The following is an 18,298-nucleotide window of genomic DNA, read 5'->3' as shown; positions in this document are numbered from 1 at the left end:
AATATAATATATATATATATATATATATATAAATCAATGGCAGTGCCCGAAGTAGAAATTCGTAGCTGCAGGAATCCTTGGTCGAGTTTCGGGATATGTGGCTGTATGTTGTATGGATTAACATGAAGACAATGCATCCTCCCTGACGTGGGGCACTGATCATGGAGGAAGCAGGGGAAAAAGTATATTCTCGTCTCATAGCCTACTCCTTCCACTTGCATTGGCGTGCACCAAACACTTCATTGTGCGGACCAATCACGTTGCCTTCTATTTCCATGGAAGGAACCGTCCCTGGGGGAGTCAGTGTAGAGTCGAGGGAGCGCAGCGTCGTTGACTGAATGACCGGCACGCATTTCTCCCACGCGCAGCTTGAAGGCACCCCTCCGTTTGTAGGAGACCTCGCAGAACAAGATGGCGTAGGCTGCCAGGACGCCAGCGACGACGCAGAGGAAGGCGGGCAGGAGTTCGTGCAGCGAAAGGGACAGCTGCTCGTTCCCCATCTCCTCTTCCCACTTGCTCCACTTCTTCTGGCTCCTCGCCATCACCCCAGCCTCCCTCAGGAGCAGCAAGCTGTGCACGAGAAGACGAAACATTAGAACATAGGTAAAACACTGCGTAACATGGAAGCTAGGAGGTTATCGGCATAAGAGACGAGAGTTTTCGAAGTCTCAGACTCTCTCGTTCTCGTCTCGTTTCGCCTCGTTCTCGTCTAATTCCCGAAGGACAAGTCTCGATCTCGTCTCGAATCTTGAAATAATATATAATTTAACATGCATCGTGTTGCCGAACAAACTTTCACAGTGCATGCAGGTTATTTAGACCTTGTTTCAACGTTACGAACCCTCAAAGAAACTATTTGTTCCTGAATATATGGGTAATTCTACAATTAGGGGTCACTTTTGACTTTTAAAAAAAAATCGAAAAGTTGTGAATTTTTCTTTTGCGTGATACTAGATGCGTAATATTTTGATGCTATATGGGCAGCAGAACTGAATTTTCACTAATAACGTTTCTTTTAGTTATTGAAAAAATCATTCTCCATGCTAATGGCATTACATTGTATCCATGCTAATGACTCGAGCCGTGTCCATGCTAAAGACAAACCAGACATCTTTGATTTTTCTCTTTAGGATGTTGGGTTGAATTACCCCCAGATTTGGACTTCTAAATTTAAATTATTCAACGAGTATATTTTAATTTTATTATTAGTCTGCTGAATTGTACTTAGTCCATGCTAATGACAATAAATTAATATTCTGACCTTGGTTTGATAATATGCAAACACGCAATGAAGGTTCGCAAATTCCATCGATGGATTAACTTTTTAACAAAGTATTTGGCTTCTCTAAAAACAATCAGGTATGCATCCGTTTCGTATGTGCGAAGAAGCCAGCTCTCGGAAGGCAGCCTCGTTCTCGGCCAAATTCACAGACGAGACTGAGACATGCCTCGCCTCCATACGATCTCTACATGGAAGATACCTTAACGAAAATAAATTATTCAAATTCAGAATCGAAACGCAGGCATTTCCTGAATCTTCTGAACTTGAACACCGCTATTCTTGCGTACAGCATGTACTGGGTTGAACACGATTTCCTTGCACGAGACTAACAACGAGATGAGCCTCACTACATCCAGTGTCAAAAGTGCAGCGAACCGTGCTGGCATATTTAATGTTTGCAGAGGGATCGGGAATCGGAACCAGGGGTGTTAAAGGTCTAGGAACGTATAAATTCTAATAGGTTCTATTTGGTTCCGCTACAGGACCGAATCCTTTTTCTCGCACAATTTAAATTCGGTCCAACTTTAATTGATAAAAAGGTTCTTTCACCGTATTTAAATTGAACCGGAAAAAAGGTTCCTCCACCGAATTGAAATACTTTAAAAAAGGTTGTTTGCGGTCCAGAACCCATTTACGTTTGCTTATGTTCTCTCCTGGACCGGAATTGAATATATTTAGAATTCCTGGATCTTTAGCAACCCTGGTGGCTCCTTGCATTCATTACCTCAGACCATGTTAACTGTAGAAGGTCTTCTACTCAAAACCCCTATGATGTAAAAAGAACTAACCGATTCCTACCCTAACTTCTGACCAAAGCTTGAAGAAGAGCAAATAAGCGCCGTGGATAGGTACTTACTGCTTATTGAAGAGTCTCTTGAACGGCGAGTGCTTCTGAAGCGCCAGAGCGGCGTATGACCGAAACACGCCGGCGTCCGAGCTGAGCAGTTTGTATTTGACGTGCATGATGTTCCTTCCGATCACTCCTTGGCTGGCCAAGAAGATGGCGTCCCCTCCGCCCGTCCTTCGAACGGCCTCCGAGAAGTTGCTCACCACGTTCTCTGGGTGCTGCAGGAAGTACTCCCTCCACACAGCCTGCAGGAACCCGTGTTTAGCAAACTGTCGCAACGAAAATCATATTGAATTGCCAACATTCACCCCATAGCCTGATCTGGCAGTGATTCTAAAAAGACACCCTTGTGGAGTACAAATTACTAAATTATCATTTACTTTATAGATATACACACTTTGTGTACAGAAAATTTTGCCAGTGACTGCTTTCATAAATCAATGCAAACACTTATACTCTTGGAATACCTAAGAAGCTTGTTAGTATGATAAAAGTATGCACTAGTGAAACAGAAAGTAAAATTTGTGTGGGTATTAATGTGTCTGACAAATTTACAATTCATGATGGGTTAAAACAAGGAGATGCATTATCTCCATTGCTATTTAATTTTGCCTTAGAATTTTAATTTATTTAAATTATTTAATATTTAAAATTTAAATTAAATTTAATTTTAAATTTAAATTAAATTTAAATTAAAATTAAATAAATAAAAATTTTAAAAATTTAAAATATTAGTTTAATATCTAAGAAACTAAAAGTTAAAATATACAAAACAGTAATTTTGCCTGTAGTATTATATGCGTGTTAAACTTGGAACATAAATTGAGAGTATTTGAAAATAAGATCCTTAGGAAAATATTTGGACCTAAATGGGATGAGGAGACAGGTGAGTGGAAAAGGTTACATAATTTAGAACTACATAATTTGTATTCATGTCCAGATATTATTAGAATAATTACATCAAGAAGACTTAGATGAGCAGGCCATGTGGCACGAATGGGAGAGGAAAAAGGAGTTTACAGGATTCTTGTTGGGAAACCTGATGGTAAGAGACCTGTAGGAAGGCCAAGACGAAGATGGAGGGACAACGTTGAGATGGACCTAAGGGAAATCTGTGAGGATGGAAAAGAGTATGTAGATCTTGCTCAAGATAGGGACAGATGGAAGGCCTGTGTTGCTGCAGCCATGAACCTTCGGGTTTAAGAAGGCTAGAGAGTTAGTTAGTTAGTTAGTTAGTTAGTTAGTTATTAAACACTTATACTCTTTCCATCGGATATCTCTGGAGCAAGCGAACGAAAACAAGTCACTGCGCAAGTAGTGACGCGAGACGGCTCCACCAATGAGCACGTGAGAGGGAATGGGATAGAGTGGAGGGGGATAGCGACTGCAGATATCAGCAGCGTGTACTGCTTCGCTCTGCTCACTCGATTTCCACCTTTCTCTGCCGCTTTGCGCGGCCTTGCTCCAGAGATATAGCCGGGACAGAGCATATGTGAGACTAATAAATTTCTCTAATACTATTTTGTATTTTCCGATTTCTCGCTTAGATTAGGACAAAAAAGTACACCGCACCACACTTTCCACATTCAAAACAAAATGTTATTTTGCCCAGATCACACTTCTGAACAACATGGCTGTTTACAATGCTTACAAACACCATATCATCAAGCAAGATTAGGAAACATATAGTGTTTATGTATTTCAATTTTAATTCCCATATTTGTTTTACATTGTAACTTATTGAAGAAAGTGAATAGAACGTCTAAACAAAACCAAATTGGAGCCATAGGATATTTTTTGATAATTATTATTAAAATGTTATCAGTTGGTAAAGGATAAAAGAAAGCGAATTGTTTCATTTGCTCAGATTGGTAACACTGATAAGCCCAGATTGTTCGGCTTGATTACTTCACCTGCGAAGAAATGCAGGACTGAAAGCTCTAAAATATAATTGACTCTAATTTTCGTCTTTCATGTGTTTCATGTTTTGAAGTTTGTTTTTCCAACAAAAGGAAGAACGTGGCGTGGCAGTTTAAGTCCAGTCCGAACTAATGCAATATGCCTCCACAGATTATCGAACCCGGGACCCCTTGATTACGTGGCGATGACGTTACCACCACGCCATCGGGGAGACCACCTATATAAGATTACATCATGAATTGGCAGAGACCATTGGGAAGGAGGCGGAATTATGTAACCTAAAAACAAAGTGCCCAACACTTCCCTGAGATTTCACTGGTCCTCAAATTCCCTGTCTTCTAGGTCTGTCTCCCTTCCAAATTATAATATATGTGCCTAAGGGGTTATCATATCTGGTTGCTCTTCGTCATGGCTCCCTGTAGTTTCCGGTGTGCCTCAAGGAAGTTCTCTAGGGCCCCTGTGTTTCACTCTTTTCATGGACGATATTCATGAATATATTTCTCCAGAATGCTCGATTTTATTGTATGCTGATGACTGTAAGTTATTTAGAAACATCGCTTCAGTTGAAGACACTTGTTCCATGCAAGACAATCTCACACACATTGAACGCTGGTGCCAAGACTGGAATCTAAAAATAAATCCCGAGAAATCAGTTTTTATGAGGTTTACCCTCAAATCCAATTTTACAGCACCATCCTATAGATTATGCAACAAAATCATCCCGTTCGTACAACAGCACAAAGATCTTGGAGTCATTTTCGACAGCAAACTCACTTTCAGCCACCACATAGATTACATAACTTCGAGAGCCATGAAAACCCTTGGGCTAATTTACAGATTTACAGATATCACACATGTTTCTGCCCTCAAAACCTACTTTACATCGTGCGTAGTACCTATTCTTGAATATGGTTCCTGTATTTGGTCTATGGCCTGTGATAGCAATATAAAGAGAACAAACAAAGTGGTAAATTTCTTTATCAAAATTGTCAAACATAGATGTCCAGCCCTTGAAAACTTTTCCAAACATGAAATTCTATCCACTCTTCAAATTCACGATCCTTCCCTTCGCCGTCAAGTTTCAAATCTAACATTTCTTTTCAAAATCATGAATGAACAACTTTTCACTAACGAACTCTTGCTACATCTTCACATCCGGATCCCACGTACCAACAGCAAATGCAACAACTTCTTTTACACAAAAGCCTCAAGGCTATCCCTAGAACAAAGGTCATTTCTCTGTAGGCTACAAACAAGGTACAATACACTAGTTGATCCTCCAGGCTTCCATCTATCTAAGCAGGCTTTCAGAAATGCGTGCATCAAGCAGCTGAAGAGAAATTAATATTTGTTATACCCTTGTTATTGTTTTATTATTATTGTTTATTTTTTATTATTATTTTTATTGTATTATTCTTGTTACATATGTGTGCGTGCTTCTCATTTGTTAATTTCTATTTTTCTCGCTGTTGATATCCTGATATAAAATAGATCCTCTCTGTATTCAGGATTTCTCAAATAAATAAAAAAAATAAAAATAAAAAAAATAAACTTCGAGGACGGTGTTAAAATGTGCTCACCTTGAAGATATTGGAGTCCACAGAGTTGTCCATGACCAGCAGGTCGTGGGTCCTGGTTCGATGCCACTCTTTGAGGGAGACGAAAGGCACCGCCCACAGCTTGATGGCCAGCTGTGCACTCAGCACTGCCGAGTAGGCGGACATCAGCAGAAATCCCGACAGGACGCACAGCGCGAATATCATGCGAGATGAGCACAGCCTGGGTACGATGTCCGAACCTGGAAACATTTATTGACTGAAAGTATAACCGACGGTGCGTTACACTATATGCTGCCAAACCCCTTAGCATAACTGAAATCAATGCGTCTCTGTAAGAACTGAAATTATGTGAGACTGCAAAGGAGCATTCGGTACATGTAATGAAAAGACACAGGACAACGCATAACCCTACAGAGAATAAAGCTTGACGCCCACTGAGACCTGGAGAAACGCAGCAACAGACGCGTTTCCGGCTTTTCAATTGATAATAACCTTTAAGATAACCTGCAGACTTCTGGCACGGAAATTCCGCGCTTCGGTTACGTGTGTTTCGGTGTGGTGGGCGTTACGCCATTTGATTTCAATGGCAGCAGACAACAGAAGTTCTGTTGCGGCGTTTCTGCACGTCTCAGTGAGCGCTGTATATGCTGGCTATGGATTCAGAAGCCAGAGCCTCGCGAGTCATCAAAATGAAGTCCAGGCTGTACTACGTGGATGGTTAACATTTGGATGCCTTCAGAAAGGTCACTCCTTACACCCCAGTCCCGGGTTCGAATCCCGGCCTAGGCATGGGTCTTCTTTGCGAGTGTCCCTTCATCATATCATTACTCATCCTCATCTTCGCGTTTAGTCAAAAGTGGCAGAAAAGCGGAAGTAAAGTAAGGGTCACTCCAGAGAAAGTGAGCCCAGATGGTCGACCGCAACAATGCATAAAACGCAACTATCTCTTCATGCATACGATAAAAAGTATCATGTAGTACTAGCGGTCAACAGTCTGGAATGTGTTTTATCATGAAGTGGTAACCAACAGAGGAACTTGAAAGCACCGTTAAGATCGGGGCATCTGGACTCACTTTCTGTGGAATGGCTGATACACCAATTCAATCAATCATTTAAAAATCAAAGTGTTAGCAGTGAAATTACTACCAACTGACTAATCGTAACAGTTATAGTTGTCGTGCACTGACAACGAAAGGAACTTTACCTCTGCAGAGGAAGGCTGCCGTGGCGACGAAGTGGGAGGTGACTACGCTGCTCAAAGGAGCCGTCCGGGACTCCAACCCAAAGAACCTTCCCACCGCAGCGCTCAGGTACAGGAAGAGCGAGAGCACCACCATGCAGGCGGTGGTGGCCACCCACAGGTGCCCCTGGAACACCATCACGAACGACGTCCACGAGTGCAAGGCTCCTTGAGGCTTGGCGAACATCAGCAGTCTGGAAAGAACACGCCGTTTATTGCAGCAGAACATAAGGTGCTTCTGAAATGCTATCAGTTGTAACATGTGGTTCAAGTGCTTGGAAAATGGGCGAAATGGTGAGAGCAGGAAATATTATGCATATATACCGGGTGTTTCATAAATAATTGAGGGGTTACAAAAAATTATTGCAAGTGAAGTGTTGAACTTACGTTAATGAAATCAGTCCAGGACGAACGAGAAACTCAAACAGTTTTTTTTTTTTTTTTTTTTTGGCACCTACAAATGTTCAATGTATGACCACGGGTGACACGGCACACATTGACAAGATAGTCTACTTCTTGAAGCACTCGCATCAACATGGGCCTGTCGATGGTGTGTATCTCTGCGATGATACGATCCCTTAGGGCTGCGATATCACGCGGCATCGGAGAGACGAATGCCCTGTCTTTCATGAAACCCCACGAAAAGAAGTCACACGGTGTAAGGTCCCGTGATCTTGAGGACCAAAACATTGCACAAAACATTGTGAGTGATGTGGGTGATTTGAGTGTTACCTATCAGCAGGGATATGAACTCTCAGCTTCACAAAACATACACGCACAAACTGTTTGCGTTCATTGGCCGAGTCCTCTCAAGTTACCACTTGCGCAGAGGACTTATTTCCGTTCGCTTGCTGCACAGACTCCTGAGAGAGAATATTGGCCGTTAACTATCGTGCATGTTTTATCGTAGGTTTGCCGCACTATGAGCTTACCTGGCTTCCTCCAGAGGAAAGGAGAAATCCATGTGATTGTTCCTGAAGGGTGTGATGGACACGGGAGCCACGACCGCATCCACAGCCTCGCTGGACAACTTCGCCAGCGCTCCACTCCACGAGCCGTTAACGTAAGATCCGTACTCAGTGTCCAGGGGATAGTCGATGGAATACCTGATAGGCAGAAGAATACTATAAACTTAAGTTTTGATAGTTCAGCACTAATTATATTTTTTAAAACTATTCAGCTGAGTGTGTCCTTTATTTCCTTCCTGTCGATCCACAACTAATTGTTACAAACATGCAAATTATTTTAACCGTGTGTCACTAGCTTTAACTACCAGCAACGACCTCTATATTAGGCGACTGGCTATACTGCGCTGTTACCATATACAGAAAAAACAAAGCGATCGAAGTCCTAGGACCTCTCCGATGGCCTAGTGGCAACGTCGTCACCTTGAATTGTGAATGCACAAGTGGGTCGGATCCTACTTTAAACTGCCCATCAAGTCCTTATTAGCCTGTTTGTGCATAAAATGGACTTAAAATGAATTAATTTCTACCCGAACCAGGTCCAAGAATTGATGGCTCTGTGACACGGCGGTGCTCACTTCCCCACGTAGCTCTGCTTAGTCAAAAAGTGAATGCCACCAAAGTTCGTTCGAGAAATAATGGATGCCAATTTAGCATCGCGTGTGATACAAACAAGATGACACACAACATTTAGACGCAATTTGGAAATGGATACATAACATGCAATATAATTTGAATAGGTACGTGTGCACCGATCTGTCAACACCGAAATTCTGCCAACGGCTTAATTTCTTGTCTCCAATTATATTGGTATCTAGTACTAAATTTTAGCCCATATCCGTGGCGGACTGGTCAGCACAAGGGTCCCGGTTTCGAATCCCGGCATGGGCATGGTTTTTCTTTGTGAATGTCATCAATATCATCACTTATACTCATCGTCGCGATAAACCAAAAGTAGCAGAAAAGTTAGGCTAAATAACAAAAATCAAATCATACTAAATTTTGTATTGGCAGCATCTTCAATGATATTCATGCATGCACCCTTAGTTACCATATAAACAATTGGGACGTTTGAAATACAGTGTAAGGATGTTGCTACTTTGAAAATATACTTAACTTACGAGAAATTAAGCACTTGAGACAATGCATGAAAAATATCTCCAACATAACCAGTTGCTCTTCCATTTTCAACCATGGAGTAAGGATAATCCTGCAAATAATATAAAAAGAGGCAACGCTAATATACATTGATTGTCATTTTTTCAATAACCTTTACCCTTTACAAGCTGGTTTCCTTACACTTTCTGTACAATTTACAGTATGCAATATCCAGTGTTGGATATAACTTAAGGCTTTTGTTTTAAAAATATAAAACAGAAATAACTTCCTATCATTATCAGTAGGAGTTTCGTATAACGTTCCATCTAAGCACCATTTTGCGATTAATAACTAACATTTAGACGCTATTCGACGATTGACGCATAACATTAAGGAACCAAAGTTGACAATTTAGTCGGGAAAAGGTGATTCGATAGCAAAAAGTCGGATGACAAAACTAGTGTATACCTACGGGATTTTTTTTGTGGGGAGAGACACAAAGAAAGGAATAAAATCAATAAATCTTTAATTATTTAAAATGTTTCTTTATTTTGATATTGAAATGTATGTTGTAAGGCGAAACATTTTGGTTAGCATCACGTAACACTTCAGTGTTTGACAGTGCAAGGAACACATGCTGGGAAGCTAGAAGTCCTGGGTTTTTGGTTCATTGTGTTTTTTTCTCTACAATTTAATTATATGTGAATTTATTCTCATAGTCGCTAGAAAAGCATACAATTGATTGACCAAAAAAATGTGGCCACTGCTCAACATAAACATTTTCTGCCATATTTGAAGGTCAAGAAACTCGCAGCCTGATAGAATCAGTTACCAAACAAACATTGCAGTCGTGAATGTAGAAAGTGATGTAACTTACTTGAATGACGGCGACTTTCAAAGTTGCTCCCTGTATTGAAGTTCTCGTGGCAGAATGTCTCTTCTTCACGAAATGCGGACAGTGAGCGAAGACATCTTCTTTTGGTTGACGCTTGATTTTCCACACGCCGCGGACGGAAGTCGAACTGAAGACAACGGCGTAGAAGCGGGTCTTTGGGAGATCTGCGAAGTCTTGCACGTTAGCCTCTACTTCGTTGAGGTCCTCCTTCAAAATGTACCAAACCGACTCCTCGGTGAAATTAAAATCCTGCAAGTTGAAATTTGGGTTCTCTTAGGCAGCTTTCAGAGGAAGAGACAAGGGACACGCCCCCCCTCCAGTCTCTGAAAAAGCATTCGCTGCACGTGCGCCACCACCAAAGCGAAGCGACGCGATGATTGCGCCAGAATCTCTAAAATAAGACCGTCTGATACTCATATTTCCTTCGCGAAATTGTAGGCACAGCGTTGTTTGGAAGTGATAAAATGCAGTGCCTTTCAATGTTCGTGAGACCGCAGCCCGGAAATTCTCTTTTTAAAAGCCGATATCTCGATTTCAGTAATTTAACTCTTTTTTTGTATTTTTATAAACTATATGCATTAATTAATGTGCATACTTGAAATTAAATATTAATAAATAAATTATTGCATAATCACAAACTGTGTGTGTGGATTAATGACAAATATTCAATTATGTTTAAAATAATTGATAATCACTCGATCTAATGTAATCTTGTAGTTCCCTCATTACATTAATTTGGTAAGTGCTGATTTTCAGTGGTGCGGTGTATTTTGAACTCCGAACAATTCCTGTTAGTACTAATTGGGGAATCTACCACCATATTATTAAAGTCGAAAACTGATAATTTGATTTTAATAATGTTGTAGAATACTGTAGGGAGAAAATATTTATGTAATTTACTTTCAGTGTTCAGAACTAAGTGGCTTTGATCTTTCATTTAGACGATCTCTATCTGAGCTTAAGACTCATTCAATATTGTTCCACTACAAAATGTAATAAAAATTGCTGCGCAAACTGAAACGACAAACTTCAGGAGAACCTCTCGCGGCCTGGTAGAATTGATGCCATGGTCCGATACCGGCCCCCGACTCGTCGATTGATAAACACTCATATAATGTAAGGAATTGGAAACGCATAGGCTAATAACGGTTCAATCCAAATAGCTATCAGTAGAGGCACTGGTTTTAATTTCATTTATCGAAATTACACGCACATCGTGTGCTTAGCAAAGTTTATTTTAAACTCATTTATCACTCAGCCAACCTAATCGGGACCCAAAGTTTGATCCAATCACTCCGCTCCCACAGAGATCGAACCCGAGACCCCTCTTTTGCAGCATTAGAACTACGCCATCAGGACGACTCTCATTGTGCATTAGGCTTCGTTAGTAATTACTTTTATGTAACATATCTTGGGAACTTATATTTGTTACTACATGATAGTTTATCATTCCTTACCTTGATTTTTGTAAACACGCGTCGAATGTCTCCCACCACGATATTTCTCGTGCTGATGGCGTCGGTGGACGAGGCAACATCCGCAGCCAGAAGTGAACCAATCAGCTCTTGCGAAAGAGACTTGACTAGCCTTTGGTTGTGATACATCCGCTCCCACCCTGCAAGATATAAGTACTGCATGTAAACTTACATTGTATGGTATCCATCGGATATGTATCATTGCAAGAGATACTCGCCTTTAATGGCCGAAGTCCCTTTTATTGCAGCCACAATCGCCGTAACCCTTCGGACCAGGGGCGGCGCCAGAAATTTTCGACCGGGTGGGCAGAGGCTTTATATTGATAGATTAGGGTGGGCAGTATAAATGTAAATATATATATGCATGTAAGACACATATATGTACGACATGCATGCATGCCGAAATGTATATATGTGAAGACCCGGAGCTTACAACACCAATCCCCTCCACAGTTTCAGTTATATATTTTCGCCAAGCTACACGAGGTGGTTAGTTATACGTATTTCGACATTTTTTCATCACATCCGAAGTACCGAATTTTTTCTATATGTGGTACTATTCAAAGTGGTTTTCCCCCAGTGAAGGCCCGGAGCTGCAGCCCTCAACCTCACCCTAAACCCTGATCTCATTTTGACCATACCCTGCATAATTTTGCGCCTCCTAAGCCCACTAGCTGCTTCTAATCATAGAAGTATTCAATTGGTCACAGTTTTCTTGTTTCAAGATCTCTAGTAATTCCTTTTGCTTTCTAATGACAAAGTTAAATCAGCTTTTTATGGGATGATGATATGTGAACATTTTTAGTATAGATAATATTCGTTAGTAAAATATACATGTAATGAACACCAGAGTACACTTATTTATTGCAACATTCACATATCTCCAAGTATGTGTACTTAGTGAATTTGATTGGGTGGGCAATCGGGTGGGCACAGGAATTTTTGGGTGGGCGCTTGCCCACCCGTGCCCACCCCTGTCGCCGTCCCTGCTTCGGACCGCAATCATGGACAGGAAGGACAAACTCTCATATTTTCAGATTCCTCCTTTCCATGTCCTTCAACTGTCACCTCTGCCCCTGTACGTACAACCTTCACAACGTATCCCTTCATCAATGTTATTGTATTATCACTAGGGATAGGATTTTTATGACTTAGCATATTTTCTTTGGTAAGGGTGATGTGTTCCCTAAATATATAGAAATTCATATTGTGAAGAAACTAATTGAATTAAGGTGCTTTTTAAGGGCATATTTTGGCATATTTTGCCATTTCTACGTGATAAAGCATATTTTGATGGATTTTCGGCCATATTCAGCATATTTTCGCTTTTTCAAGAAATATACAGTCATTTTCCAAGTGGATTCGTTCTCACTCCCATGTTCACTCGAAGGTTGTTTTTTTTAGACTGCAGCAAAATCTTTTTCATTTTTAATTGAAAATTTACAGAAAGTATTCATTGTGCATTTCAACTCATCAGGGCCCATAAAGTGAACTAAAAATAGTATATATATATGAAAATATTTCAGCATAAGTTAGATGTTGATGTTTGAAACAGTCTAGTGATAAGGGCATATTTTTCAAATTATAGTGCATATTTTGTAATATTTTAGGTAATAAGAGCATATTTTATTTTGCATATTTTTGTGATTTTTAGGTCATAAAAATCCTAGCCCTAATTATCCTCCCCTTTGCTTATTACTTAACCCTGCGCTTACCTCTGCACGACGCAGTGCCCCAGACAGAGAGGAAAAGGCTGTTGCCCTCCGTCTCGCGAAGAAGAAACACAAATTTGAGAACCGGAAGATTCCACCAAGACACGCTGCACCCTTCCAGTGGCTCCATCTCCCGAGAGGAACCTGAAACGCAAGTGAATTGCTTGCTTGTTAAATTTGAACCAACTTAGAGGTAAATTAATTGGAAAATATTAATCTTACGAGCGATTTTATCTATTCTGTACTACATTTGTTTTGAAATCGAGGGTGACCCCATGGAAAGTAACCGAATTACAGATTGTTCAATACTTTCGGCTACCTCTTGTGGGACCACCCTGTGTATCAGAGGGAAAATATCTCGATATTTTAGAATTGTACAAGAGTCCCAATATGGGCAGATCGCTGCGGAGCACTTCCTATTACGTCATCCTCCATTTTTCAAGTTGATCAGAGTAGACACTATTTCCATAATAATGTTTGTTTCTTTATTTGTGCGTGCGTGCGTACGTGTGTATTTTTAAGTTAAGTGCGTATCACCTGAAATAAAAAAACAGTTCCTAAATCTTAACGTAATTATTACCCTGAGACAACATCGCGTAAATTCGCCGGTTTGATTCCCAGTGAGAGCACATTCGGTAGCACGGAAAGCACTTCAAATTGTAGTTCCAGTCTCGATTAGCCTATCGGTGAATAAAGTTAGCTTGAACACACTACCAACTTCTTTTCTCCTTACCTGAACCGTTCACAATGCAATATTCCTTAGTCACTTCCCCCGACGAGTAACACGACTGGAGCAGAAGGAACCAAATACAAATTGAGGTGGAAAACATTGAAAGTTAACATGCAACATGGTAGTCTGTAAGATCACGATACAATGACCAGGTGGGAGAATGGATCTGTTATTCCAGAAGGATTGTTTGCTACGACATTCAAGTGAACACGTGACAGTGTATGCGGAGTTGAAGTTTGTTTACACTGTACATGTTATGATCAGCATGTGTAGCTCGATTATCTTCTCAACGATCAGTGTTCCTTACCTTCGCAGGCTTCGACCATTCAACCGTGTTTACACTGGTCAGCCATTCTTTCTATACCACAAGCACTTCCCGCCTTTCGTTAATCGTGTCGCTTTTCTGTTAGCTTAGCTTCCCCTTCTTACGTGGTCAATCCGTTTTCTGTTTAGATCAAACAATGACTGTTTGCAGTAAAACATGCTTAATACGTTTAAAACTACGCAGTATCTTTGCAAGGGGGAAATTAATTTTCATTCTTATCACTTGCGACTTTGCGACTGGTTCAGACCCAGCAACAACATTTATAAAAAGACAAAAGTATTTCGTTTTGAAGAACCGTCTCCAGTGTACAGGTCGTCATACACCACCAACAAGCTTTTACATCGTATCGGGTATCAAGGCCACAAATTTTCCTTGGAACCTCGTTGCGAGAATCTATCGAACAGGGCAGGGCACAGGAAGTAAGTGGGCGGAGCAGCAAACCGCTGGTTATACACACGCATTTTTTATCCTACATGTACGCACAGTTGCCACTGCTATTTATAATAGGGCTGTCTTAGCCATTTTTCTGCCTACCCAAACAGCCTACAAGGGAAATTTACAGAATCATTTAGATTATAGAAAGATTCATACACACAGAAGCGAGAGTGAAAGAGTACAGACAGAAATGAAGATAGAATGATAGATAGAGAGTGCGAAAGAAAGAGCGAGAGAATCCAAGAGAGAAGGAAAGAAATATAAAGAGAAGAAACAGAGAAAAAAGAAACGCAAAAGAAAGTGATAGGTACGTAGAGTAACAGAGAAGGAAACAGGAAGAGAATGGGAGGGAGGAAGAAAGACACAACGTCCGTAGGGAAGAAAACTGCACTAGACTTTTCGCTGAAGGCGAGAAGTCGAGAGATTAGGCACAGTTGACAATTGGATTGTGTATCTGCATGAGTGTTAGTAAGGGAACAAAAGAGGCACACGAAACGAACGGGTACGTCTTTCCTCGCATCTCAGACTTACTTATAATCCAGTAAACCTCGGTGCGGAGCTGTACAGTCAACGGCAAAGATAATAGTAAGCAAAATGTCCATCACCTTTTTCATTATTTTCTATTCCATACCCTGCGTTGTTTTAAGGAATGGAATTCTGTTGATGCCAAGCAGATGTTGCCCACTGCATATTGATGTATTTATTTCAATTCGTGATCATCACATTGTGGAGAACAGACCGGAGGAAAATGGTGCTGGACAATTCGACTACTCTTTCTTTTGTCGTTGAGTGTACACAACTCTATTCGGGCTGCCAGAAAATTATCCGATGACGTCACTGTACGATATCGACCATACTCGTAAAGTCGCAGGTAGAGCAAAGTCGTAAACTTTAAACCTCCTTTAAATCATGCATGTGTTACCATCAGTGCATGTGCTGAATGTCCTGTTGTATGTTTTAGTACCGAAGAAGGGCTTCGTAAGTTTTGTCCAGAGGTATTCGTACTCCAGACGTATTCAGTTAGCCCAGAACGTAGTAAAATATCCTATAAATGAAACTATGCCACCTGGTTGCATACACAAAGGATAAAAATGTCCTACGCGATGTATGTGGACTCCATGTATATATCATTACTGAGAGTATATGAAACGGTATGTACTGTATATTTATGGCGATTTCTTTATTTCGTAGTTGAAGGACTCGGGTGTAAAACATGGTAAGTGACATTTTGGTCATTTCTGAGTTCATTAAAAAAAAAACAGGTTATTAGAAGCTATACTGTAGATAAATTGTTTTGGTGTTGTGTTTACCAATTTCAGTAGGTTTCACCGAGTCCAATGAAAATTGTATGACATGGAAATTTCACGCGTAAATTGAAGGATGGCACATTTTACTTTGTAACTTAAAAATGACCAAAATGTTGTCACGGTATCTAGTGACATGTGAAACGCAGTTCGATATAAATTATTTTCTATATATATTGATTCATTTTATGCACAAACATGAAAGTGTGAGGTTTGATCTTATTTTGTGAATAAACTTGTATCCGAGCCAGACGTCGGAAGCTGGGGACGGGTTTTTCTTGAGTGACAGCCGCCGCTTAGAACATGACATATTTGCACCAACGCGGAGATAAGGAAAGATTATTTTCGCCGCTACCGGGCTCGAGTCGCAGCGGGCGTTCGAACCCATGTTCACGGATGACCAGAGAGATCAGCTGGAGCTCAACCCTGCAAGGATCGACGACGCGCACTTGACCGCGTTTCAAGACAATGGAGAGAGGTCATTTCCACCCCCTGAGAAAGCGAAGCCAAGCTACCTGAGCGTGGGTTTCAACGGACGAATTCGAATCTCTTATATATAGGCAGTACTATGTTTCCAGACACAGTTTTTACCCGGATTTCACAGAGAGAGCATCTCCGCGCTACACTCTCACGTGATCATTGTTTTGTGTCCGTGGACTTTGTTTCCTTACGTACAGTGAGCGAATCGCAGATAGAGGGTTACCAGTGTGCGCCTTATTTTGGTGAAGATTACGCGGTGATTTGTTTTTGCCAAGCGTGGACTACATAAGGATGGAGGGCTAAAGAAAATAGAGAAGGGAGTCCGTCGACTCCCCTGACGCCTGCAACGACGCCGAAGCCAGTCAGACGACGCCGAAACCAAACACTGCCTAAAGCCCGAAGGACGCTGTCAGATCGACGTCCCAACCAAAGCCCGAAGGACGCTGTCAGATCGACGTCCCAACCAAAGCCCGAAGGACGTCACCAGAGAGAGAGATTGAAGGACGACTCCAGAACGACGCCGATCGAAGCCAGAGGGAGAGTTTGAAGGACGACTCCAGAACGACGCTTCCGGAACGACGCCGAATCGAAGCCCGCCACCAGAGAGATTCCGAACCGGCGCGTGACCACGTACATCCGACGCTAGTGGCAAGAGGAACGCCCGAAGTTCTGAGGAGGTGCAAGTACACCATATCGTCGCAATTATTCTTCGTCGCGATCGACCTCGGAGGACAAGTTCGCCACAAAGGAACCGTGTGCAAGTCCCGCGTCCAGGAGAGATGAAGGACCACGCCATGTAGCAGAGTCTGGTACAGTATACTTCAGAGGGTCTCATGTACATGTAAACGTGCGCCGTTAGTAGCAACACCGTACAGTTAACGCCGACGTCTCACTTATTTGCAAAGTTACTCAGGAAAACCCAAACCTAACTTCCGCGTCTAAAAATTGTTTTGGTATTGTTATAAAAAAGGGTAATTTCATGTTCAGATGTTCTAATTTAATTGTCTGCATTCAGGGTTAGAAGCTCCATTTCATTTCTTCAATATTTAGTATAAATTGTCAAAGTGTGCTCCATTTATTGTGTAACCGACCGCCCCGTCGCGCCATTTAATTTGTCAATAGTTGACTGATGAGTCCTTTTTAATTGTGGAAAGCGTAGTTGTTTTTATTGCAAGGTCGTGTGCGTGAAATAGTATTATTTGTTGCATGGTGGTTTTTAAGGTAATTTTTGCTCGCGCCGACGATTGATTAGTGTATTCCGGCAGCTGGAGCCAATTAAGTTTTTGCATCCCTATGTAATTGTGTAGTTGTTCTCATTGGACGAGAGAGGCTTGTGTGTAATGCCCCCGTCCGAGGAACTTGTATAATGTCGATTCGATGCATACGTTCATTGGAACGAAAGATTTAACCACGCCGACCCAATTGTCTTAGTTAACCGCTTTCCGAGGGCTGGCACTTAAGTTAATTTAAAAGAGCACAGGAGCTGGCAGACGAATGCCCTAAATTCACATAAAGGTTTAAAAATTAAAAGGAATGATATGTCAATGAGATCCATGATTTGTATCCATACTTCACATGTAAAAATACCTCATGTGTGTGAAAGAGAGAGAGAGTGAATGAGTGAGCGTTTGAGGAGGCTTTGTAAACAGTTGTTGATTGCAATATTTCTTTGTTGTTACAATATATATTCACTTTTTTACCGTTCGTCAGTGTTGTTATTTGACGTTTTTCAGGTACCAGATATTATGCTATTAGTGTTTTATGAATGTTCGAATCTACATATCAAAGGTAAACAAAACAGTGTAACATTTCAAGGTATTAATCTCCGCCTCGCAATAGTATGACAATAACCGACCGTCTCAGTACCGAACTTGATAACTGGACCGTGAGTCACGACCGGTTTCCCGTACACATAACGACGTTTGGCCCCGTGCCGGGGTATGATTGACACGTCAATTCGGGGGCCGTGAGTACTCGTTACAATGTCACTTACCATGTTTTACACCCGAACTCTTCAATTTATATATATAT

The 18,298-nt window shown here is 41.2% G+C and overlaps 1 protein-coding gene across 1 annotated transcript; it reads right to left on the bottom strand.

Annotated features, from left to right (window-relative positions):
• Positions 1-239: 239 nt before the first annotated feature.
• Positions 240-14,049, bottom strand: LOC145991901 (putative glutamate receptor). Its single transcript, XM_083127934.1, has 10 exons — positions 14,031-14,049; positions 12,997-13,137; positions 11,264-11,421; positions 9,789-10,055; positions 8,935-9,023; positions 7,781-7,954; positions 6,813-7,042; positions 5,630-5,847; positions 2,139-2,398; positions 240-570 (listed from the first exon to the last, which is right to left on the bottom strand). Exons 1-10 carry the CDS (start codon positions 14,047-14,049, stop codon positions 240-242), a joined length of 1,887 nt encoding a protein of 628 aa, XP_082984060.1.
• Between the last annotated feature and the right edge of the window lie 4,249 nt (positions 14,050-18,298).

This window comes from Lepisma saccharinum, chromosome 8 (genome assembly GCF_977018435.1).
Source record: "Lepisma saccharinum chromosome 8, izLepSacc3.1, whole genome shotgun sequence".
Classification (NCBI taxonomy): Eukaryota; Metazoa; Arthropoda; class Insecta; order Zygentoma; family Lepismatidae; genus Lepisma; species Lepisma saccharinum.
The sequence above is the reverse complement of the archived record's forward strand: the minus strand, read 5'-3'. Positions and strand labels throughout refer to the sequence as shown.

What these genes read in the sequence shown, in the direction of transcription:
- LOC145991901 (XM_083127934.1), bottom strand. An exon ending in TTTCCTCTGGAGGAAGCCAG is followed by an intron (nt 7,043 to 7,780) that starts GTAAGCTCATAG and finishes TGTTCTTTCCAG; the next exon opens with ACTGCTGATGTTCGCCAAGC. An exon ending in AAGAGACTCTTCAATAAGCA is followed by an intron (nt 571 to 2,138) that starts GTAAGTACCTAT and finishes TCTCGTGCACAG; the next exon opens with CTTGCTGCTCCTGAGGGAGG.